General features: G+C 34.8%; 1 protein-coding gene across 1 annotated transcript in view; it reads left to right on the top strand.

Moving 5' to 3' along the window:
• LOC129754498 (uncharacterized) overlaps window positions 1–25,791 on the top strand; it is a 59,424-nt gene that overhangs the window by 12,357 nt on the left and 21,276 nt on the right. The window contains exon 2 of the mRNA XM_055750610.1: window positions 14,246–15,082. Within this exon, the coding sequence (XP_055606585.1) occupies window positions 14,936–15,082 (147 nt within the window). The 5' untranslated portion in view covers window positions 14,246–14,935. The remainder of the gene's footprint in view (window positions 1–14,245; window positions 15,083–25,791) is intronic.

Genomic DNA, 25,791 nt, shown 5'->3' with positions numbered 1-25,791 from the left:
TTTAATTCGAATAAATTCAAAAAAAATTGCAGATCGTGCTTTCTGCGTAACGAAATCACAAATATATCAAAAACTAAATCTTTTCACACTTTTTCATTTAATTTTTCATTTAAAACAAAGGTTTTTGCAACTTACCCCTTTTCCTTAGTAGGGTGAAAATCGCATGTTTTGAAAATTTAAAAATAACTGGTGAAACCAAATATTTTTCTGACTACGTTAATTTGATGTCCCATTAACCTTAAACCTTTTGCTGTACAAGCGGTATGATTATCTGTGAACATTAGGTTTTTGAAAGCCATTGAAATGGAAAACTGTTGCATGATGCCCCAGGTGGCGGTATACAACGTATTTAATTGAGTTTTTTTTTTAATTTTTCCTTTCGATTCTGTTCTCGTTGAGCAGCTCTCAGTAACTTGATAGTTTCCTTTTCTGTTGCGTAGGGTGCGTTCTTTACATCCTGGAGAAAATATTTTCTCAACATTTATAGCTTTGAGATACACTGAAGTAAAAAATAATCATGTTTCATTAACTCAAAACAGCTGATTTTAACAGATCATTGAAAATTAAGTTAAAACACAATTCAACCAACCAACTTTATTTCAAATACATTCTATGACTTTGATAAAGTTTGGAAAACTTTGACTATGCTCATAATTAGGAACACATTGAAAATAGTGTTCCTATTGTGGACATAAGCTTTTTTAGTTTTTACACGAGAAAAAACATGGTTCTAACATACTTATTACTTAAATCATGATAAAAAACAACCCGACGAAACATTTCAAAAAAATCGGATGACAAATTCAGCTTTTATCTTCCATTTCTTAATAGGTGTTTTTTTAGAAATTTGCTAACAATTCTATTCAATTTGGACATACTTTGAAACAATCCGGATTTTACGAAAAATCCTGTGAGTTAGAAAACTAATTTGTTTTTGAAATGAAAGTTCACACGATCCGTTACATTATCTTTTTTTTAATAATTGTGATAAGTGAAAAACAAGGTCAAAAACAGTGAAAATCGAACGGTATGTTAACATTAGGTACACATGCCAAATTAGGAACACTTACCCTAATATTTCCAGGGCATTTTTTTCAAATCCAGAAATGTCTTCCAAAATAACTGGAGTGGATATCCACCTAATAAAGAGATAAGAAAAAAATTTTAAAAATCAGTTTTCCTTATTGTATAAATTCTAGGTTAAAGGTAATACTTAAAGTCATATCGAGCGGTTTCGATATAGACACCAACAAATTTTCTATTTATACCAAAGAAACAGCTAAGCTCCAATGAGTCCAACTTTGCACAAAATATTGGAACATGGTGCAGATGTCGTAAAACATGCTTTACTACCAATAGGGCAACTATCAGAGGAAGCATAAGCATTTTCGGGACTATCGATTGAATTTTTCGAGAAAATTCTCTAGATAGCAAAATAATCGAGATATTATAAATAGACTTTTACTGAGGTTGAGCAGGCGTTGACTTGCCGGGAACGGACGCGTTTTTTTCTTTCGTCTCATGAAAATTTGTTACAATTTGTGAAATTGATAAAATGTGTACTTTTGTACTTTGTACGTTTGTACTTAGCATAAGCCGTCGAAAAGATGATCATCTTCGTTTTTATTCGTGTTTGAAAATGGTTTCCGGAAAACAAAGTTGAAAATTGGAAGAGTGCGCTGGATAGCAACTTTTAAGTGGCGTTTTTAGAAAAAAATGAAGGTGCTATGCTGCAGTTCTTTCTCTCGTATTAAGAAAAATTAATGGTGTTTTAAAAAATTGTTTTCTCTAACGAGTGTTTGAGCCCAAATAGCTGAAATATGTCACCTGAAGATATGTTTCGAACCATATTCATTTTTTCGTATTCGCGGTTGTACGTTGTATCGCGTTATTTCGCTCGGCCCACTGCTGTTAAAAAATGTTTTTTCGCGATACGGCGTTAGTCTGAAATTTATCCGAAGCTTGAAAAGAGTTTCATTTGAAATGATGTTTCAATAAGTATGAAAACATTGATGTAGAGCGTAGCGAGATTTGAACATTTTTAACCAGCATACGTGGTAAATCTAGTATCTCTATTTTCGATCCTTCTCATGAACTACGAGTGTGTGCATAGACTTGAAGTTCTGGATTGCTGTGATTGAAAGAAATGCGTATATGAAGTATGAAGAACATGAAGTTCATTCCCGGATTATTGAAACTGTTAAATATTTTAAAAAAAATGACGAACATCGACATGGTAAGATCTTTCCTTGTCATTTTAAATTAAATATGGGAGAGTGGGGAATCATGGGCCACTTTTTTTCGTTGTTCCATAACTTCTTTATTATAAATGATAAAATGAAAACAAAAAATGATATGGTTTTCTACATTTTCAAGATATCATAAATTTTTTTTTTTAATTTTTTAATAAGTTATTTTCCCCAAATTCTGACTTCTTTAAAAAGCAATATTTTTTGGATTTCGAAAAATGGTGGGGAATCGTGGGCCACTAAATCTAAATTGATCAAATAACATGCATAGTTTATGAGTAGACCCAAAACTGTGATTTAATAATTCATTTCGATACTTTAAAGCAATTTTGGATGGCGAAATAAAAAAAAGCTGTGTATGATTGAATAGATTCCAAAACCTGGCTCGCGAACGTTTTGGCAAAATTTCTTATATAGGAAATATTTTTCATAACTCTTCATTTGGCATAAGAAAACTTTGCAGATAGGAAAAACGTATTTTAAGTTCTGAATGTGTATAAAAACATAAAAATATAGGTGATTCAAGATGTGTGTCCCACGATTGCCCACAAGCTATGATTTGCAAATTCGTTGCGTTTGTGTGACTTATTGATGTTTCATCAAAATTTCCTGAGGGTGCTTAATCGCTAAGCGCACGGCACCCTCCCAAATAAACGCAATTCAATCAATCAATCAAAATTTCCTTTTCCACGTGAAAGATCATGACAAAACTAAGATCATAAGCGTATGAACATATTTTTGTTATGAACTTTAGGTTCCCCATCGATGAAATTAGCGGGTTTTTTTTAATTATGTAAGTAAATTTTCTAACTTTTTTTTAGCTTGATAAATAAAAGAAATATATGATGCGTATTTAAGTCAACAACATATAGAAATACATGCTCACGCAAAACGACGATGATGACAGTTGGTTTGAGATTTTTATCTCAACACACATTTGAGATATTAAAAGTGGCCCACGTTTCCCCATCGCCCACGATACCCCACTCTCCCCTATAATTTTTAGAAAGTTAAATTCAACCGTTAAAAATGCATATATTTACCTCTTTCCAGCCGAATAGGTTTTTTTTAAGTCAGAATAAAACAGTAAATTTATTTAAAAAAAACTAATATAAGCTGGGGATGTCTTTGTCGATTTTTAATGTTTTTTTTAATACTTCCAAGGAATGGTTAAAGTCAGATGGGTTTGCAACTGAAGCGAAACGAACTTTTCGAGTTCTCGGCAGACCTCTAAAGGTTATGTGTTTTAATAAAAGTTTTTTTTTCTTATTCATTTTCAAGAGCGAGTAAAGGCGCTTTAACATTGGTCGATGACCAGAAATGAGGGTACACTGAAATCAAAGATAGGACATAAAATCATATTTTCACGGATGTTTTTGTTAAACTAAAAATGTTTAGATGTTTAAATTCTTCATCTCTTTTTTATGATTCAGACTTTTTTTAATTCCTGTGTACAAAATAACTCATTTCCAGCCATTGAAGGATGGACCTACTACTATTATCAACAAGAAGCACTTTTTAGCGTGCTTCCAACGAATTGCCCCTCGGAGCGTAGGGTATGATCGACAACAAAGTATGGGAAAGTCGAGAAAGACGGACACAGCAGGTGAAATGGACACTTTCAATATTTCGAAAATTACAATGTTGGATACAAATCTAATGAAGAGAATATGTTCGCCTTAGTGTATCAACACTGTCGAGACCCTTTGTTTATGTCGATCAAGTCAGGTCTCATAATAGTAAACAAAACAAACAAAAACTTTGAGGATCCGTTATTTGATGTAATATTCTCTTCTCAGAAAATAGTTCATAAGTGGTAAAATTTTCATAATTTCAACCGTTTTCAAAAGTGCCTCTTAACCATCTGCAGGAGAATAAATGAATTTCGATCGAAAGGATATGTTTTTAAAGGACCTTTGCAAGATCAATTGTCCCGCGTCTAAAAGCATTCAGCTTGTCAAACATGCCATAAAAACTGTAAAAACTGGATCCTCGGTGAAGACAACGTCTATAAAATACGGAATTCCGAAAACCACGCTGTTTCGCTTCTGGAAACGGGCCAGTTGGTTCCATTTTGTTTTAAATACGTTTTCAAATACTAAACTCACAAAAGTATGTACTTTTCCTGTAATTTTTCCGTCAAAATTGACCTTTTTTACGCTGCGCCCTTTATACCCGACCATTTTTGAAAAGTGTAATTTGCAAGCATATTTTAGATAGCTATAAAAACTGGCCTAATGAAGGAAATTAACTCATTTCAATGGTTTTAATGCGATAGCAAACAATGTAAACTGCCCATCTGTACGAAAACTGCGATGATTAAAGTAATATCTGATTTTCTATTGCGATTTAATCTTAGGGTGTCCATGTTACCGAAAAAAAATATGAGTTTTGGCGAAAAAAAATTCTGAAATTCTGTGATGCTACTCAATAATTCTGTGATGGTTTTCTGTGACGCTATTTCTTTATGTTTTATTGAAAATTCATTAAAAATTTGGTCTTTTTTACAGTTTACTTGAGCGAAATCAGTTAACCTTACAAATGCAATCATATTTTTTTCAATCTCAACCTAGAAATCCGAAATTTATATTGACTTAAAATATTAAAATTTTGGAAACAGATAAATTTTTTTTAAGAAAATTGTGAAATCTGTGAATATTCTCAAAAATCTGTGTTCTGTGTCACAGTGCTGTGATAAAATTTGCTCAAAATTCTGTGATATAACAGATCTTTCTGTGATTTCGAAAACCCTGATGTTTTGGGAAAAAGCTGATGTTTTATAAAGGCGCTCATAAATTGAGTTTTTGCATTTTCCCGGCTTCCAATTCGTCTGTATTGTAAAAATGTGTGATCGTCACCTGTTTTTACAGAAAGTGCCATTTATTGTCTCATTGTAATTTACGCCAGTAACGAGACCAAAATGAATACAGAGCTCTAGGTATACTCTTACTGGCAGGAAATATACAGTGAGTGAATGTATTTTGGATGAAAATTTGAACATGGCAACTACCCACTACTAACCCCTATACAGGTCTGCTGCTTCTTCTCTTCTGCTTCTGATGTTGATGGTCCTATTGTCCATTATGGCGTGAACTAAATAAATTCATGAACGTATTACGTTATCTGCGCCGACAGTAGATTTATACGTGATGGTAAAAGCGGAAACTGACCATGTTGACCGAGGGGTTTATATAATCATGAAGTCGCGATCATGTTTTGGTCTGAAAAGTAATTTTTAATTCTTGCCACGATGAGATGAATGCGAAATGGAAGGTTTACAATGATTCATTGGAGAAAATTTTTATTTTCACAAAAATCATCTTAGAGCATTTCTATTCAACTGTTGCTGAGGTCAAATCCAGATAGATAGCAAATGGTTTCAATGATCTAAATAGAAAACAAAGTTGCATTTAAATGACCTGTAAACATAATGCCAGTACGACACCTTCATAGTAGCTACTTATTTATCTGAAACAAATATCGTAACTCCCACCCACTCACTCGCATATAGTGTGTCATCAAACAGTGGACAATAGCTTGCATGTATACCGGCTATAATAGTTATGTAAAACAGAGCATCAGAACCACTTATTTAAAGGATTGGAAAAAATTGAAAAAACTAGCACATAAGTAGTATTTTCTAGGTGCATAAAGTACAAAATTTTAAGGAAGTAAAAATGCTTTCTCGTAAATTTTTCACGTCTTGTAACATCATCCCTGATTTGAAGGCATCCTCACGCCAATGCCATTAATACCTATCACTTGGTGGAGCCAACAGATTCTTCGCTGATGGCCGTACATTAGCTTCCTATTGTATCGGTAGGGTATAGTCTTATAATGAGTGAGGGTGGATGGGAAACAATTAGCAGCAGCACGTTCCGTTCCATTATTGTGCGGCCTCTCTCTTGGAACAGGGTTGAGGTTTTTCGTTCTGAGAAAAGAAAAACACATTATGTCTGGTACAAACGACGTCGACGAGCGACGTCTAATTGTGGATCCATCTATTCATTAACGAATTGTTGTTTATACCGTTTTGTTCTGAATAAATCTGAAACGACTTGGTGGAACGCGCGCGCCATTCTCTGGTTTTTATTGTTTGTTGCAGTTCACACACCTTGGATCAAGTACGTATGTATCTGTTTTTAAACTTTGGTTTTTTGTCTAACTTCCTACCGGATGGGAAGTTGGCGCTTAAGTTTTTGCTTTCGGATCAGTGGTTTTATGTCAGTGATATACCCGTTTCATAGTACATGAAAAATAACAGGTAGGCCATTGCACTCTCGAAAGCTCCGTGTATGTACACAGCATGCTTCCATACCAACAAAAATTTGGCAGTTTTATATGGAATTGCAATCAAAATTATTAATTTCTCCGTCGATAGCCATTCGATTCTTTTGAAAAGGGCTTCAGATTAAAGATTGATTCTTCGGGCTCATTAATCATTTGATAAATTATCTAAAACACTTCAAATTTCTGTGATGAAAAGTCAATTTGTTCGAATTTTCGGTCAAATCAGAACAGAAAAAGGCCACGCAATGCAAAATATCACCAAATTTTAGTTTTAAATCGAGAAAAAGCCCATTGCATATTTCATTTAGCGGTGTTGAAAAGCCAAATATTGTTCGTTATATTAAAACGCATAAGTGCATATTTTTTTCATAATTTTATTTCTTGTCAATTTTAAGAAAAATGTGATTTTTTGATAAATTCCATACATTTGCCAGTTTTTTCCATAACTATTTTTCGGGGCCTCTAACCAATACGTTGAAAGAGAGCGGAATGGCCTACCTTGTATATTTCAAAGTACTATGTACCCGTTTTACATTGATAAGGGACTCGATAGACATTCATTCGAGGGCGTAAACGCAACATAATTTATAAGTGTTTGCTTAGCTTGCTTAGTTTTGTTAGCTTTTTCCCATTCTGTAATGTAGGGTAATTTTACATATTATTAAAAAAAAATTAAACCAAACTGAATTTTGGAAATTTTTTGTAGCAATATTCAAATAGTTTTGCAGTCTTTAACAAATTTGTTAAATGAAATAAAACCTCTTTAAAACTTTCTTTAGTTAGGTCAGAAAAACTTGTAAATGATCTTTTAAAATTTTTTTAAATACATATTGAAGAATTTAAATTTATTGAATGTAGGATAATAATTAAGTTCATAATCATGTCTTTCATGGTTTGGTGGTTCATTAGTTAACAATGATTGATTTCACTCAAATCTGATTTATTTTTAAAAACGCCATATCATCAAAATTAGAGGGGAAAGACAAAATCTGACAAAATATTTGAGTTCAGGACGCCAAAATGTCCCAAATCAATCATTAAGACATAGGCATCTAAAATGTTGTTCCTTTGAGTTATCAATATTTTTTTTTAAGTTTTGAAAGTAATGAAACAATTAAAAAATTTCATTCTTCAATGTAGTGTTCGGTATCGCTAATTAAGAAATTTAGCGCCGCTAATTGAATCGCTAACTTTGTCAATGTTAGCGATCGATAATTGAAGCAGCTAAAAGTGATGAAAAAGTTATCGTTTAAAGCTTAAAGCGCAAATCGCTAACCGCTAACTGTTACCCAACGAAAACTTAAACCAAACAATTAATTATAATTCTTTTTTTAAATGTTATGTTATTTGATTGTACAGTACATATAATACACCGGAATCTCAAATACAGTTGACTAAAACTTCTAAAAAACACAAAAATATGAACTTGGATTATAGTTGAATCTAAAATCTTTTTATTTCAATGATTTGCCAACATAGTATAGATTTTTATTTCTAAAATCTTTAACCGGTTTTCACCTTTTCTAAACTTGCATGATTCTTATGGTAGAAGCATTTCCAAACATGAATCTCCATGCAATGTATATTCGAATCTTAATCGAATACTAAACGAACGAACTCAATGTACAGCTTAACAATGTCAATTTTTTTCTCTGGTGATTTTTTCTTATTTTATATGAACTGATCTGTGAAATCAAAAGAAACTTATTTTTGAAATGTGAATATTTCAACCATTTTAAAAACAATAAACCAATGGATGAATGAACTAATTATAGGATAAATATTGTTGAGGAACTTTTATTGGATTCCTCTTCTTTGACAATAACGAAAGAAGTACTAAACGAATTTGGAAATTAATATCTGCGTGGATGTGGTGTGAGGTGACCCAAAATACTCCTATCATTTGTCTCTTGTACGCAATCTTCCATTGAGACCATTCGAAGTGCCTGATTAGCCTGGTAAAGGACTAAAAGTATAATACTTACCTACTTCTATCACCTGTAATCTATGAACTCAAAAAATATATGGGATTTAGCGGTCTTGAATCAGCGGAACCAATAAATAGCGGAACTTTCAATTCGCTAGCTCACCAAAAATTTAGCGGCAAAATTACCCCCTGACAAAAAGTTAGCGGGCTAATTAGTGATTCACGGATAAACAATGTTGAAAAACTAATTTTTTCATCTTCATATTTTGAGATAACTTAAAAAATTTACCGAATTTTATAGTCCTACTTTATATTTAAAAATAATAATTTTCTTTGTTTTTCAATTTTGAATTTTTATGTTCCAAAAACCTGATCTATAGAAGCCTATAAATCTAATTTTTTAATCAGAAGAACATTGTTTAAACTTAACGATTTTTTTAAAAACCAAATTTTCGAACCTTAACTCTGTTGTCAGTAGAAGCTTTCAATGATGTATTGAACATGTTGTATTTTAAATATATAAAGCTATTAAAAATGAAACCATTGATGACTGTAGGATTCCAATATAATTCTAAATTTTAATTCGAATTTTCTGGTGTTTCAAAATTATTTATTTCATTTTTTTCTAGTTAATAAACTGCTTGAAATTAATTTTCAAGCAAATCTCTAATTCCCAATAAGGAACATCATTTTGAATAATTTATTATTGACTTACCGGAAAATGCATTGATTTGAAATTTGAATCTGATCAATTTCGAATCGTAACAGAATCTTTTTTCGTGTTTGTGTGATGGTCATTTTTGGTATTGATATAGGGGAGAGTGGGGTGTCGTGGGCCATGGGGAAACGTGGGCCACTTTTAATATCTCAGATGTATGTTGAGATAAGAATCTCAAACTAACTGTCATCGTCGTCGCTTTGCGTGAGCATATATTTCTATATGTAGTTGACTGAAATACGCATCATATGCTTCTTTTATTTATCAAGCTTAAAAAAGTTAAAAAAAATTTACTTACATAATTAAAAAAACACCCGCTAATTTCATCGATGGGGAACCTAAAGTGCATAACAAAAATATGCTCATACGCTTATAATCTTAGTTTTGTCATGATCTTTCACGTGGAAAAGGAATTTTTATGAAACATCAATAAGTCACACAAACGCAACGAATTTGCAAATCATAGCTTGTGGGGAATCGTGGGCCACACATGTTGAACCACCTATATTTTTATATTTTTATACACATTCAGAACTTAAAATACGTTTTTCCTATCTTTAAAGTTTTCTTATGTCAAATGAAGAGTAATGAAAAATATTTTGTCCATCCTACATAAGAAATTTTGCAAAACGTTCGCGAGCCAGGTGTTGGAATCTTGTGTTGTGTGTCTTTTTTGTTTCATCATCTGAAATTGCTTTAAAATAACGAAATGAATTAGGAAATCACAGTTTTGGGTCAACTCATAAACTTTGCACGTTTTTTGGTCAATTTGGATTTGGTGGCCCACGATTCCCCACCATTTTTAAAAATTCAAAAAATATTGCTTTTTTTCAAACATTCAGAGTTTGGGGAAAATAACTTAATAAAATTTAAAAAAAAAATGCCTTATGATACCTTGAAAATGTAGAAAACCATACCATTTTTTATTTTCATTTTATCTTTTATAATAAAGAAGTTATGGAACAACGAAAAAAAGTGGCTCATGATTCCCCACTCTCCCATAATATCTAACTGAATTTGAATTTCGAAACCGAAATCGAAGTTAAAATTTAAATTAAAAACGTCAAACAAATTTCGTTACCTATAAAGTTTTCGTTGAACAAAAGTTGTTTGTAATTTTTTAAAGCTCCTGTGAATTTTTCATAAAAAACAAGGGTTTGAAATCATGAAGAAATTGGAGAAAAATGTAATATCTAAATAGTTATCGATAGTTTTTCATTGTTTTGTCAGAAAAACCATATTAAATTAATTGACTAAAGTTTTGCATCTCAAATATGATTGGTTCCATGAATCAGACTTTATTTCTTATTCTCTACCTTTTCTTAATGATCAACAGTCTCAAAATAAAGTTTTCATTAACTTTGTACTATAACCTCTCGAAGACTTTGTGTATCACGGCTCACTGGTGACCGCAGACAATGACACCAGCCGTGAGATCCGGAGGCGAATTATCAGCGGAAGTCGTGCCTACTATGGGCTCCACAAGCATCTGCGGTCGAGAAGACTTAGCCCTCGCACGAAGTGTAACCTGTATATGACGCTCATTAGACCGGTTGTTCTCTACGGGCACGAGGCATGGATATTGCTGGAGGAGGACCTGCGTACACTCGGGGTATTCGAGCGACGAGTGTTAAGAACCACCTTTGGCGGCGTACAGGAGAACGGAGTGTGGAGGCGAAGGATGAACCACGAGCTCGCGCGACTCTACGGCGAACCCAGTATCCAGAAGGTGGTGAAGGCTGGCCGGATACGCTGGGCGGGACATGTTGCTTGAATGCCGGACGACTGTCCTGCAAAACAGGTGTTCGCTACGAATCCGGTAGGAACAAGACGAGCGGGGGCGCAACGAGCGAGATGGTTAGACCAAGTGGAGCGTGATCTGGCGAACGTGGGGTGCCCGAGAAATTGGAGAACGGTTGCCATGGACCGAGTGAATTTTAGGAATTATGTTCGTCAAGTTATGTCGTGAGACGGAAAACTTTGTAAATAACGGATTGTGGAATCTGTATCCGGTTTATTGGGACATCATCCTTGCTCATCATCGGTATAAAATCCTGATTCAAATATTGGTTTTGCATCGGTCAAATTTCCATGTTCGAAACTTATACTTCTGGAATATTAAAGAAAAATATTTAAAATAACATACCATTTTCGAGATTTGAATTTGAATTTTTATTCTTAACTGTTATGAAGAGTTGAATCTAAAAAAAAGTTTCATAATGGTGAACCAGAATTAAAATATCAGAATTACATCAATCGGAATTTTAAATCAGATTCACTAGTTGAGTTACAAATAGATAATTTAAGATAGAATTCATATAGAAAATGAAGAATTCGAAATTTCTGGTTAAGGATTCTGTAATAAAATGCCCTTTTTGGTTAATAATTATTGGGTATGTTTATTGGGAATTTTGATTCAGAAATGGATTACAAATAAGGAATTCAGATTTTTTTTTATGTTCAAAATGTAGAATTCAGATTCGGAATAAAAATTCAAAACTTTCCAAAAAAAGCACAACCGGAGAAAATTACCATTATATGTATAAAAATCTGAATTTATTTTCAAGATTGCGTTCTATGATATATCTAAATTTTACTTTATTTTATTCACAGGATTTTAAAAATGAAATAAACCATTAAAGATAATTTATTTTTGTACTTAATGAAAGGTTCAGGAAAATTCTGCTGGAAATATATTTTATTGGTCCGTTGTTTAACATTTATTTATAATGTGGATACTTCAAGATCAAATATTTAAACTTAAATCTGAATGTTTCGAGTTTAGAAAAGTTGAAAATAGATCTGATTTAACTCCAAACAAGTTTTTCTATCAAATTATTTTATTAAAGAGCGTGATACGGTCAAAATTTTGTCATGGAAAAACACGTGTGAATCGGTGAAATCGTTTATTTAAAAAATCAAATTAAATTACTTTTTCAAGTTTAATTAGTATAAATTTCAGGAAAAATATTCAGTTAGGCTTCCGCTTTTCCAAATCCGAATTTCAGGGCCCTACGTTTAACCCCTGCCATCAGATTTTGTACAGCCACCTTGTCCACCTTCTTCGCCGCAGAAAGCCAGTTTACTTTGAACTGCTGTTCGTCCTTAGCAGTTTTTTTGGTCTTCTTTAGGTTCCGCTTGACAATAGCCCAGTATTTCTCAATTGGGCGGAGCTCTGGCGTGTTGGGAAGGTTCTTTTCCTTGGGAACCACATGCACGTTGTTGGCGGCGTACCACTCCATGGCCTTTTTACCGTAATGGCAAGATGCCAAATCAGGCCAAAAACAGTACGGAACAACCGTGTTTCTTCAGGAAAGGCAGCAGACGTTTATTCAAACACTCTTTCACTTAAATTTCTTGGTTGACAGTCCCGGAAGCTATGAAATTACTGCTTTTCAAGCCACAGGTACAGATGGCTTGCCAAACCAGATATTTCTTCGCGAACTTTGACAGTTTCATGTGCTTGAAAATATCTGCTACCTTTCCCCTTCCTTTTGCCGTATAAAACTTCTGTCCCGGAAGCTGCTTGTAGTCGGCTTTGACGTAGGTTTCGTCGTCCATTACCACGCAGTCAAACTTCGTCGGCATCGTCGTGTACAGCCTCTGGGATCGCGCTTTGGCCGTCGTATTTTGTTTATCATCGCGATATGGAGTCACTACCTTCTTGTAAGTCGATAGGCCGGCTCGTTTTTTGGCTCGATGCGCGGTTGTAGATGATACATCCAGCTTATTTGCGGCATCTCGAAGAGAGAGGTTAGGGTTTCGCTTGAAACTACCGGCAACTCTCTTTGTCGTCTCAGCGGCTTCCGGTTTTCGATTTCCCCCCGATCCAGACTTCCTGGCTGTCGACAAACGTTCCCCAAACACTACATTTGTAACGGTTGATTTGGCAACTTTTAGCGATTTTGCCATCTTTGCGTGCGAGTAGCTCGGATTTTCGCGATGCGCGAGCAAAATTTTGATACGCTGCTCTTCTTCCTTGGACGGCATTTTGACAACTGAAGAGTGAATTCCAAAATCAAAATAGGAGCAACATTCTACACATACATACCTTCAAAATGAGGGGTGTTCAGGTTTATTAAATGCAAAATTGAAAGATATACGTCAAGTTAATATTGACCAAATTTTGACCGTATCAGCGTAAAAAAGCTCCTCCTAAGACTCATTTTGTTTTTAAATGATAAATTTAGGTTAAAACAAAAATTAGAGTATTTTACAAGTTTTCAAACGAAATGTAATCAAATAGCTCACTTTCGGTTCATTGAAAAGTTTTTTGACTATCCAGGCCGACACTCAATTGAATCGTGTGTTTTTTTGTTATTTATTTTATCAATGGGATTTTAGCATCTTCGGAGTCATTCATCCCTCCTTGAATCGTGTTCTAAATTTTAGAGACTCTTCATAGGACGGAATTAGGGTGAAATCGTTTCAATATTCCGTTTAGTTTTGTCTGTGGTAAAGTTATAATGTGACCTTCGATTACTTGTGAATGACACCAGTGCAGCATACGCAAAATGTTTATAAGGCAATAAATTCATTCCTCTCATTATCTTTTAATACTGATGCATCAGCTATTTTCACTTCAGTTATTATTGACAACATAGTTCTGTAGAATGATTCTTGGACTATTTTACATAAAAAAGCACCAAAAATAAAAATTTGCCACGTTGTAGTTTAAGCTACGATTAAGGCTAAAAGGCTAAACTAAGCAGCCAAGGTCCAAATTTATCGAAGAAATAATAGAAAACTAAAAGGTGTTAAGCATATGTTGTATTTTAAGAGAGCAAACAGGTGTCCACTACGAATAGGTTCAGACTTGTCGAAGATCGATCTCGCATAGTGCATTTCTTTGCTTCACCTACAGTTATCAAATTGAAAAATAAAGTTCGACACGGGTACTTGCTCACTTGCTGACAGGCAGCCCGCGTTCCCCCAACCCAAGTACCAAAGCCGTAATCTTATCAATCAATTTAGCACAATACATTGAAGTATAGTACCTGAATACCTTTTTGTATCATCAGATGATTTCATTGCAATGTTTTTTATAACGTCTATTTTCAGCCCAATCGCCCCCACAACAACAACAACAATCGATCTACTTCCGGTGACGATCCAAAGAGACGTTTGAATAGAAACCACACACAATTCAGCGCACTAGCCGGATAGAGGCCTCTTCAACTGGTCAAAACGTGAGGCTCGCACTAGTAGCGGTTCACCTTCCGTGTCAATAAGTACTAGGTCCGGACCCGAGTGAGTGAGTTCAAAAGTTTGGAAACCGAATTGTAGGTACGCGCACACACAGGCCGCCGGAATTGTGAATTGCGCCATCCGAATAAAAGTGGAAAGCTCGCACATATCCGGGCTGACGATCTCCGGCTGGAAGATAAAAGTGAATCAAACCATCATCAAAGAAGAGGGATGTGCCAAATCATTATTGTTTCGTAATTTATGATTTCTTCTTCTTTCGCGCCGGTGAAGGTCAATTAGTGTGAGAAGAGAAGTGATTAGAAAGAGATAAGTCAACAACGACGACGACGGACGCCGCAATTGGGGAGCAGAGCCTGAGTGCGATTAATGTCGGTGGATGGTGTTGTCGGCCAGAGTGAGTGAGTGACCGATCGATGCATGGGTTGAAGGCAGACGCAGCAGAATAAGTGATTGAGTGTTGATTAGTGTATTTTTTTCTCGCGCTCTAATTGAGTGAAAGCTTCCAGCAGAGATTTATGATAGCGTTTGTCGATAGCCGGATCAATGATGAGTGCGAGTACCAACAATAACAGCAGCAGCAACAACAACAATAATAGCAATAACAACAACAATGGAATTGCAACCAATAACAATGAAGTACAATCACCTGAGGTGCAAGTTACGATAAAGGATCTACCGATTGCGTTTAAGGTAGGTTTCATTTTAATTGATTAGAATCTCGTGTTAGTTTGTCAGGACTGAGCTTTACCAAAACAGATAACAAACCGAATGTACCGAATGTTATAATGTAATACTTCATCAGTGTTTGTTCAATAACGTTTTTTTCATGAAACTGTCAACGGCGATATAACTCCACTAAGGTCTCCATCAGAAAATCAGGAAACATATTCCTTAAAACCTTTCAAGAATGTTTGGCAATGGATTAATTTAAGGGTCCATAGTTAAAAACAACCACCTGACAACTTGACAGTTTAGTCGAGTTTCGTGTGCCGGTCTCAAAATCCAAGATGTCGTCTGTTAACATACTTTCTGAGGCATGTACTTTTTTTTTACTGAAATCCTAACATGTGTAACTCGGTAATCCATTTGGTATTTTTTTTCATGGCAGTGAAGTGACATGACAGCTATCAAATATTACAGAACTTTTTCGGTCAACACATACCGAAACTCGGCTGATCATATCTAAGATCATCTGTCAAAACATGGACAGTTGTCAACGTGATAGCTCGTTATATGTATTACCGAATAACCAGTATTGTTGAACCGAAATGTCTGTTATTATTACCGTACAATCGGTAGAGTTTACCGAAATTCTTGTGATTATTACCGAATATTATTACCGAAATACCTGTAATTACTATCGAAATATCTGTAAATATTACCGAAATACCGTGATATTTTTACCGAAATGCTGTAAAAGTTCGGTAATAGTTACCGAGCAGCCGGTGATTTTTATCGATATATCGGTAATTAGCATAGCATGGGGTGACTACACACATCTTGCATTGGCTGATACAAGAGGTACAACTGATTATTATAACCAACACAAGATGCCAGAATAAGTACCTGGAATCAGTTCTTATTTCTAGTGTTACTTTTGAAAATCAGTGTGGTACCAAATTGCACACCGCGACAAGTCAATGTAATCATGGTTGGGAAGATCTGAAACAGCAAAACAAAATCTTTAGGTGCAGAGAACTCATACGACTCAGAAAGCTATTTCAGAAGGGATCTGGAATGGTACAATTTCGGAATTTTTACTTGGCAGATAGGATTGAAAAGTTTCAACATAAAACAATCTCACCAAAATCCATCCTCAGCCGGCAGTGACTTCACACACTTCTCATTCCCGGCACCGTGTTGTTCACGATGGACTCATCGGGGTTTCAATTCCTCTTCATCTTCACATTTAATAACTAAGTATTAAGCACAAATAAAACTTCTTAATTTATAGTCTAAATTCTTGACCTTTTTTATCGATATATCGGTAATTTCTACCAAAACTCTAAGATTTTTACTGTTAATCGGTACTTTTGTCGAAATATCTGAAGTTAATATCGAAATATCGGTAAAATTTACTTTATATTTACTGTAAAGATTTTGGTATTTTTTATCGAAAACCGTAAAGCGCTCGGTAGTTTCGGCTTATGATGCACAATGAATTATGCGAGATGATTCGTGTTTCTAATGCTCTCTTGTTTTGTGCATCATAAGCTGAAATTACAGAAAAAATTACGGATTTCGGTAGAAATTACAGTATGTACATTTTACAGTTTTCAATAAATATTGCCGGTATTCCCAGACGCTTCATTAACGAAAAATTTCAATTCTGTAAATATAAGCCTTAAAAGAAGAATACTGTAAGTTAATGTGAAACAACTAAGTTCATGGTTATTATTTTAAATTATTGTATTCTTTACACACCGAATCACACCGTGCTTGTTTCATTCCTCCTGGATCCGGAGCTCATCCGGTGTGCAGGCTTCGGACGGCTCCTGAGGTGTCACTCATAAGTGCAAGAGCAAAGCTTCACAAAGAGGAGTGGAACCCACACTCTTGTAAGCGCTAAACCGCACAAACTCTGCTCAGCTTCCCGAAAAATAAATCTTCGACACTCACTTACATGAGTGATGTGTGCTCCGTCAGTGTAGCTCTTAGAGCACGCTCTTAGGGAATTGAAGAGTGTTTTAGGAAACCGTCCTTCCAATCATGTGCGTACCAAAAAAAGACGTTCATTAATGGAATTCTTTAGGCAGCGCTTTGAAAGCAAAGCGTGCAAGTGTTGGTGCCGAGGTTCAAATATCGATGGTTTCATGATATTTATGTAATGTAAATCTACTTAATTACATATATCTACATTATTATGACAATAGATGAATGGGGAAAATTTCATTATCAAATAACAAAAAACTTGTACGTACATTTTGATGACTATTTGATGCCATATGACTTAGAAATTGCATAAAACACTGCACTGCTATTTTTTCAGATCTCTGGGGGAATCATATGGAATGTTTAAGAATTTCACAACTCGCTGAAAATCCCAAATTTTTTTGTTGTTGTCCGAAAATATTTGAATCTATATATAAAATACAACACAACGACAAATAACACCGAGTTTCAAGCAAAATGGAAAATTGATCTCAAAGATAAAAATAAAAATCTTTCGAATAACAAATAAGCAAAATTTTAAAAATAAAAAAGACTTATAAACGTTACGAAATACCTTAAGTTGGTCTTCTTTTTTAAATTTTCGTCATTTCTGTTGTTTTTACCTTATAATCATAAATAAAGTTTTGCATTTTGGTTTTAATCTTTGTGTTATCTAACCATCTTGATGAATTAATGAAAAATTCAGGATAAAATTGATAAAAACTTGGGTAATTTTTGAGAAAGTTTTAATAAAATTAGAAGGCATCTACGTTGCACTGAGTTCATATGAGGTCATTTTCGAATTACTAAAACCCGTAGGTCTCAACAAATTCGTTGCAGAATTTTAAAGAAATGATCACAAGAGTAAAGTTATATATGCAGGTTTGTATGGAAAAAAATTAAATTTTGTTCAAAATAAGAAATATATTTCTCTTTTAAGCCGAGCCATCTTATCTTTTTTCCGATTTTCAAATTCTCTAAAGGAAATTTTCCGCTGCATAACTATAAGAAAGCTCTTCAAATGTACCCTGAAATATTTAACAAAGCATCTTATAAATGGTTAAAAAGTAAATTTTGAAATACTTAAATTGTCTTCATTTCAAACAGGTTCGAGTAATTTTAAACTTTACGCATTGTTAGATTTGAAAATATGCTGCACACAGTACTAAGCTTTTAAATCACAATATTTGTGCTATTTGGTTGGAGTGAAAATAAGCCGAAAACGCGTCGTGAAAATAAACGTGATTTTTATGAAGACATTTTTTTCTACTCAAGATTAAATCTATAATGTTAATTGCTTCACAAATCTAGCATATGTATTTGCGTTAGGATGGCAGCCAAATGGGTCAAGTCGAATTTCGAAAATTGCTCATAACATTTTGTGGATTGGCCCAAAAAACTAACCTCGCGAAATTTCAACTCATTCGGACTTATTTTGGGGTGCCTCACAGCGCTCAAATTTATGGTTTGTTGCCCTCAAAAATCTCCTAGGGGGGACCAAAGGAAATCAGAAAAAATCGAAATTTTAATTTTGATGCCAAAAGACTTAAAAATCTTGAAAAAAATTTACTTCAAAATTAAAAAAATTACGTAATTTGGTTTGTATTAAAACAATTTTTTTCTATTAGTAAAAATGTAATATAAAAATCCCAAAATATCTGTTTTTTTCAAGGCTTGCAAACAAACAGCTCTCATGATAAAAGCAAAAAGCATTTACAAGCAAACGGGTTGTTGAATGTGAAAGAGCTATTTTTTCACTTTGTATATGTATAGTTATAGTACTATTTTTATAGTCATTTGGTGATAAATTTTTGATTAAAAAAAGGACTTTTCCAAGAGTAAGACCGTATTGGACAAATGGATAGGAACCCTATCACATGGTTAACTTTGAATGAAAATGGAAATAGTGGGAGGGCCTAGAGGAATGTGTGAAGGTAAAATTTCGTTTGTATTTTGTAGCTCAAACTATTAAGCAATTATTTCAATTTTTGCCCCTAAATGTATGCACCATAATAGTTCTTTTTTTGATTATAAATGTTTAAAAGCAAGGTAAAATTTTTAAACAAGCATTTGTTAATATTATAAATGTTATTTTTTTAACCTTTATGATCAAGAAAACTCGTTAAAACCGTCATCAACTTGTTTCTGGAAAACATTTTGGGCATTACTAGTATATGCTAGTGTTGGTATTGATTTTATTTCATGAATCCAAAACAAATCTTGTTAATAACACCCTCGCTCGACACTAGCTAGCGGACTGTAAAACTAACTTTCAATGTTCAATCAGCACCACTATACTGCAGATCACTTACATTCGGATAGGTTCTAGGCGTGACTCGTTTGGTTTGTTGTTTGATAGAGACTTATATTTTACCAAAGTGTATTATATATTATTATTTTCATTAATTCTGGCTTGATGTTATTATCTTTTTGATTCATTTTCGAAAAAAGCAGCCAGATACGAACCAAAGCGAACAGCACCATCAATTAATTACTTGGGCGCACATTGTGTACACCTTAGGAGGACTCTTTGGGTGACGCTCTTATAGAGTGCTCATTTCAATTTTGAGTGTTATGTGAGTGACGAAAAACGCTCTCTGTGTGTATAGTCACTCCGCTCCAATCGACCACTCTTGCTCCGCTCACAACAAAATTTAAAGAGCGGAGCTGATTGTTACACCGCTCTTGTTGGGCTCTGAAAAGAGTCCGAAGCCTGCCGGTGTGACCATATTCAGCAGACTTCTGCTCCATTTCGATCTATTATCGACCGTTCTACTATTCAAATAGTACCTTGGAGATATCTGGACCCAAGGTGGTCACTTCTTAAAGATATGAATCCTCTCAATGTCATGGAACTTAAGACCCATCGAAATATACACTGAGGTTTTTTTACGCGGTATTTTGTCCCGCGTAAAAAAAACCGCGTAAAAAAACCGCGTTAATTCGAAAATCCGCGTAAAAAAAACCGCGTTAATTCGAAAATCCTGGTAAAAAAAAACCTCGTTAATTCGAAAATCCACGTAAAAAAACCCCGAAATTCGAAAATCCACGAAAAAATCCATTTTAATTACAAAATTTGACAGTGTGGAATTCAGATCGTCTCATGTCTCAGGTCTCATGTCTCAGGTCTCAGGTCTCAGGTCTCAGGTCTCATGTCTCAGGTCTCATGTCTCAGGTCTCAGGTCTCATGTCTCATGTCTCAGGTTTCAGGTCTCAGATCTCAGGTCTCATGTCTCATGTCTCAGGTCTCATGTCTCATATCTCATGTCTCATATCTCAGGTCTCATGTCTCATGTCTCATGGCTCATGTGTCATGTCTCAGGTCTTATGTCTCATGTCTTAGGTCTCATGTCTCATGTCTCAGGTCTTATGTCTCATGTCTTAGGTCTCATGTCTTATGTCTCATGTCTCATGTCTCAGGTCTCATGTCTCAGGTCTCATGTCTTAGGTCTTATGTCTCATGTCTCAGGTCTCATGTCTCATTTCTCATGTCTTATGTCTCATGTCTCAGGTCTAAAGTCTCAGGTCTCATGTCTCATGTCTCGTGTCTCAGATCTTGAGTTTCATATTTCAGGTCTCAAATCTCAGGTCTCATGTCTCAGGTCTCAGGTCTCAAGTCTCAGGTCTCAGATCTCATGTATCACGTTCTTAGTCTCAGAGCTAAGATTTTCCCAACTACAAAAAGATTGGGTTTTCCTTTGAAAAAGTCTTAGAATATTTTCTCTGAAAAACCGCGTTAATTCGAAAATCCGGGTAAAAAAAGCCGCGTAAAAAAATGTCGTGTAAAAAAAAACCGCGTAAAAAAACCTCAGTGTACTGAGTTTTACGAAGCAAACACTACTTAAACATTTCGAGGGGTTTAATCTCGAAGAAGAAGTTGATTTCTATAAAGAAGAAGCTGTAGCAAAATGTGTACTAAATGATATGAACAGTGTTAGGCTGAAAAGCGATTGTATGGATATAATAATTAATTCAAATGAAGTAATTATGCCCAAAGCTCACTAATTCGTTATATTTCGTTGTCTGAAAATTTGAAAAGGATAGGTCGACTAGTTTATTTTATAAAGCGTTCTTCTCGTGATACAATTTTTGTGTTAAGGAATGTGTTGATCAAAAGTCGATCACGCTTCCTATGCAGAGTAGTCTGTTGTACGGCAAAGGCGTACCATCACACTTTCATGCTTTCCAATACAAAAAATGCCCTAGGCTTACAGTTTCAATACCTGTTCAAAACTTTATCCTACGAAGCTCATCGGATGCTTGCCTATCCGCCTATTCTTCATTCGTTTACAAATTCTTCTATCTAGCATTTCATCTTGCCGACCGTGTCAATGAAAATATTAAATCAATTAACTGGAATAATGTATTTCGAAAGTATGACAGTATGAAAATATGACACGATCAGACAATAAATTCGGGTATCCCACAACAGATAACAAGTAGTTGGTCGCAGTCGCAGTGGATTATTATGATTAATAAATCAGTATTAGCGGTCGGGAAACCTCCATGTAGATAAGGGTCACTCCAAATCTCCCATTACTTATGAGATGTTCTTCTTTCTCTTACATTGTTTTTGAAAAGAACATTTGGTGGTATTTTAAATTATTTTTTAAAGTAAGAAGGTTTCGGTTTTCAATCAAGGTTCGGAAATTCTTTTCATCCAGAACAGTGTTATTTCAACCTTTTTTGACTCACCATCCCTTTTACCTAATTTCTTTCGAACCCTGGAAAAATAGCAAGAACAAATATTTAAAAAAAAAACAATATATTCAAGCATCTTTAGTCTGCTAAAAAAATAAACTTACCGTTTCTTGTTGAGAAGAATTCAAACTTTACTCGAATTTATATTTAGTTATCTTGATTTATACTTTGAAAACTTAGGTTCCAGTCATTTTATTGATATCCAAATGATTCCAAAATAACAAAACTCTAAGTTGCTTTCACATTCTACTTTACATACATGTTAGATTTCTGTAAAATACACAAAAAAGGTAAATTTTACCGAGAAGCAGAATGAATTTTTTCCATCCATCTTTGTCGGTAAATTTTACCTTTTCCCTTTTACCTTTTTAATTTTTCCCAAGATTTTTTTTTCTACCTTTTTTTAATTCACCAAGCGAAAACGTAAATTTCACCTTTTTCGCATCCACTTTGCAAAATAGCAAATAATAGCCAATAATTTCCAATTCACTGATTTAAATGCAAGCTGGTTTCGTTGGTTCCTAAAATATAAAATAAAACATAAACAAAATTCATTCAAAATTTGATATTTATTTAAGATTAATTTGGGCTATTACGTTATAATTATTGTTGGAGTGTATCACTGTGTTTAATAAAATATTGTTGCAAGACCAGGTTAATCCTCAGGCTCATGACAATTCGGCTTGGTGATCTTCGTTTTACTTCGTTTCCGGACAAATAAATACTTCTGCTTCCTCACACATTCATTCCCTTCTCCGTTCGACTTATCCAGTCAGGTCCCCCTTTTCGGAATGATCTGTGGGATGTTCCGGAATGAAGTGGAAAACACTTCGAAGCTCTGTGGGCCAATCTGTAACATAAGCTAAGTTTTATGACGAAAACCAGCACAACTAAATGAAATTTAAGAAAACATTTACCGTTCTGTTCCTATTTTCACAGATACGGCACGAAGCAAAACTTGTTCCTGAATGACAAATCAGTTTAACCTCAATAAACGAGTTCGACAATAAGTTTTTTTTTCCGAAATGAATTGTACCGTTTTTTTTAGCCCAATCCAAGCAACTTTACCTCGCTAAGAGGTAATTTTTAACTTTTTAGGATTTCCTTTTTTTTCTAAGTGAATTGTACCTTTTTACTCAGCTCAATTCAGGTGAACTTCAGCCTGCTACGAGGTAAGATTCATTTTTTGGGTTCACAATTTTTCGGTGAATTGCACCTTTTTTCCAGCTCGATTCAGGAAAACTTTACCACACTGCGAGGTGAGTTTCACCTCGAAAAGGTAGAAGATAAATTTTCGGCTTCCATGAGCTTTCACCTTGCTATCTCGGTAAATTTCACCTTTTTATTATTTTTCGCTTATGATTCTGATATTGGTTGGTATTTTCAGGGTTGCGAATAAATATCTATAAATATTTATGTCTTTTTTACATTCAGAAAGAGTATTCTACATATAATTTTATCATTTTCTGTATAAACGGATTTTATTCAAATCTAGCTTAGTTCTTTTACACTCAGAAAAATACTATTATGTATGCCATAAGATTCTCTTATGAAGTGGCGCCATAAGAAAAATTAATGAAATTCATAAGATTGTCTTATGACGCGAATGAATTCTGAAGATGAACGCCTACTTCAATGAGAGGTTGTTGCTTTTCATAAGAGATTCTTATGGAAACAGTAAATCACTTTCTAATAAGAAAAATTCTCGATATTTCATGCTGAAAACATTCACTTTATTGTTTGCCAAATTTGTTTAAAATTAAATCCTTCATGGTCACCATCAGCAGCGCATCAACAGACGGCTCCATCAAAGTTTTTTTTGCCGCATCTCAATCTTCGACCTTTCGTTTTTTGCCGATCAGCTTGCTGAAAAGTAAACAAATAATGTATTTTAGTTTACTAATATGTTCAACGTTCACACCAAAAACATCAAATCGAACTTACCATTCCGGAGATAACAATAACATTTAACTTTGAAGGAAAACTATAATAACTATGAACCGGTGATAGTTTCGTACTGTTAGATGATTAAAAAAAACTGATGCTATGAATGAATGTGTTCATCATTTTTTCACAATGCCGTTTCTTCTATTTTTCATAAGAACATCGTATGAAAATTGAAAGAATTTCATAAGACTCTTATGAAAAATTAGTTTGGACGCAAAAAAGTGGTTCATAAGATGTATCTTATGAAATTTATAATAAGATTTCCTCTGAGTGTAGAAATGGGACACTTTCTTTTGCTAAAGGGTGATACGGTCAAAATTTGGTCAATATAAACTTGACGCATTTCTTTCAATTTTGCATTTAAAAAACCTGAACACGCCTCATTTTGAAGGTGTGTGTGTGTGTGAAGAATGTTGCTCCTATTTTGATTTTGGAATTCACTCTTCAGTTATCAAAATGCCGTCAAGGAAGAAGAGCAGCGTATCAAAATTTTGCTCGCGCATCGCGAAAATCTTAGCTACTCGCACGCAAAGCTGGCAAAATCGCTAAAAGTTGCCAAACCAACCGTTACAAATGTAATTAAATTGTTTGGGGAACGTTTGTCGACAGCCAGGAAGTTTGGATCGGGGGAAATCGAAAACCGGAAGCCGCTGAGACGACAAAGAGAGTTGCCGGTAGTTTCAAGCGAAACAATAACCTCTCTCTCCGAGATGCCGCAAATAAGCTGGATGTATCGTCTACAACCGTGCATCGAGCCAAAAAACGAGCCGGACTATCGACTTACAAGAAGGTAGTGACTCCAAATCGCGATGATAAACAAAATACGACGGCCAAAGCGCGATCCCGGAGGCTGTACACGACGATGCTGAAGAAGTTTGACTGCGTGGTAATGGACGACAAACCTACGTCAAAGCCGACTACAAGCAGCTTCTGGGACAGGAGTTTTATACGGCAAAAGGAAGGGGAAAGGTAGCAGATATTTTCAAGCACATGAAACTGTCTAAGTTTGCGTAGAAATATCTGGTTTGGCAAGCCATCTGTATCTGTGGCTTGAAAAGCAGCATTTCCATAGCTTCTGGGACTGTCAACCAAGAGATTTACGTGAAACAGTGTTTGAATAAACGTCTGCTGCCTTTCCTGAAGAAACACGGTTGTTCCGTACTGTTTTGGCCGGATTTGGCATCTTGCCATTACGGTAAAAAGGCCATGGAGTGGTACGCCGCCAACAACGTGTAGGTGGTTCTCAAGGACCCTCCCAACACGCCAGAGCTCCGCCCAATTGAGAAGTACTGGGCTATTGTCAAGCGAAACCTAAAGAAGACCAAAAAACTGCTAAGGACTAGCAGCAGTTCAAGGCATACTGGCTTTCTGCGGCGAAGAAGGTGGACAAGGTGGCTGTACAAAATCTGATGGCAGGGATTAAGCGTAAGGCCCGGCAATTCGGATTTGGAAAAGCGGAAGCCTAACTGAACATTTTTCCTGAATTTCATACTAATTAAACTTGAAAAAGAAATTTAATTTGATTTTTTAAATAAACGATTTCACCGATTTACACGCGTTTTCCCTTGACCAAATTTTGACCGTATCACCCTTTATAACTACTTTATAAATTTATTATTAAATCTGTGTATGTACCTTACTTTGATATTAATTTTCAACGTTCTAGGTCTCATTTTAATAATCCCGATAACTCTGATTTGTGAAAATGTGTGAATACATAGGTATTCCTTTATAGAACATTTCTAGTAATTTCTGGTGAATTTTTGTTCTTTTTTCGAACTTTTGGATGATTTCTTCTTCTAACTACATACATACTTATTGCATTAAAGAAGTTGACCTCACAACGATCGTTGTTTATGGAATTGATTTTTTCCGGGTCAACCAGCGAACAATGAAATTCGACTTTACACCAAACTTGAACCGAATTCGGTGAACTGTGAAAAGCGGCCTCGCTCAGGTTATCACGTTAAAAATGAGCAACAAAAAAAAAAAACACACAACAGAGAAAAGCCACCAAAACTCAACACCCATAACGGTGGCGCGGGACTTTCAACGACCTGTCCTTCTTTGATTTTGTGTTCACTCGATGATTTAGCTCT

This window comes from Uranotaenia lowii, chromosome 3 (genome assembly GCF_029784155.1).
Source record: "Uranotaenia lowii strain MFRU-FL chromosome 3, ASM2978415v1, whole genome shotgun sequence".
Taxonomy (NCBI): domain Eukaryota; kingdom Metazoa; phylum Arthropoda; class Insecta; order Diptera; family Culicidae; genus Uranotaenia; species Uranotaenia lowii.
This window is presented reverse-complemented; position numbering and strand designations above follow the sequence as displayed.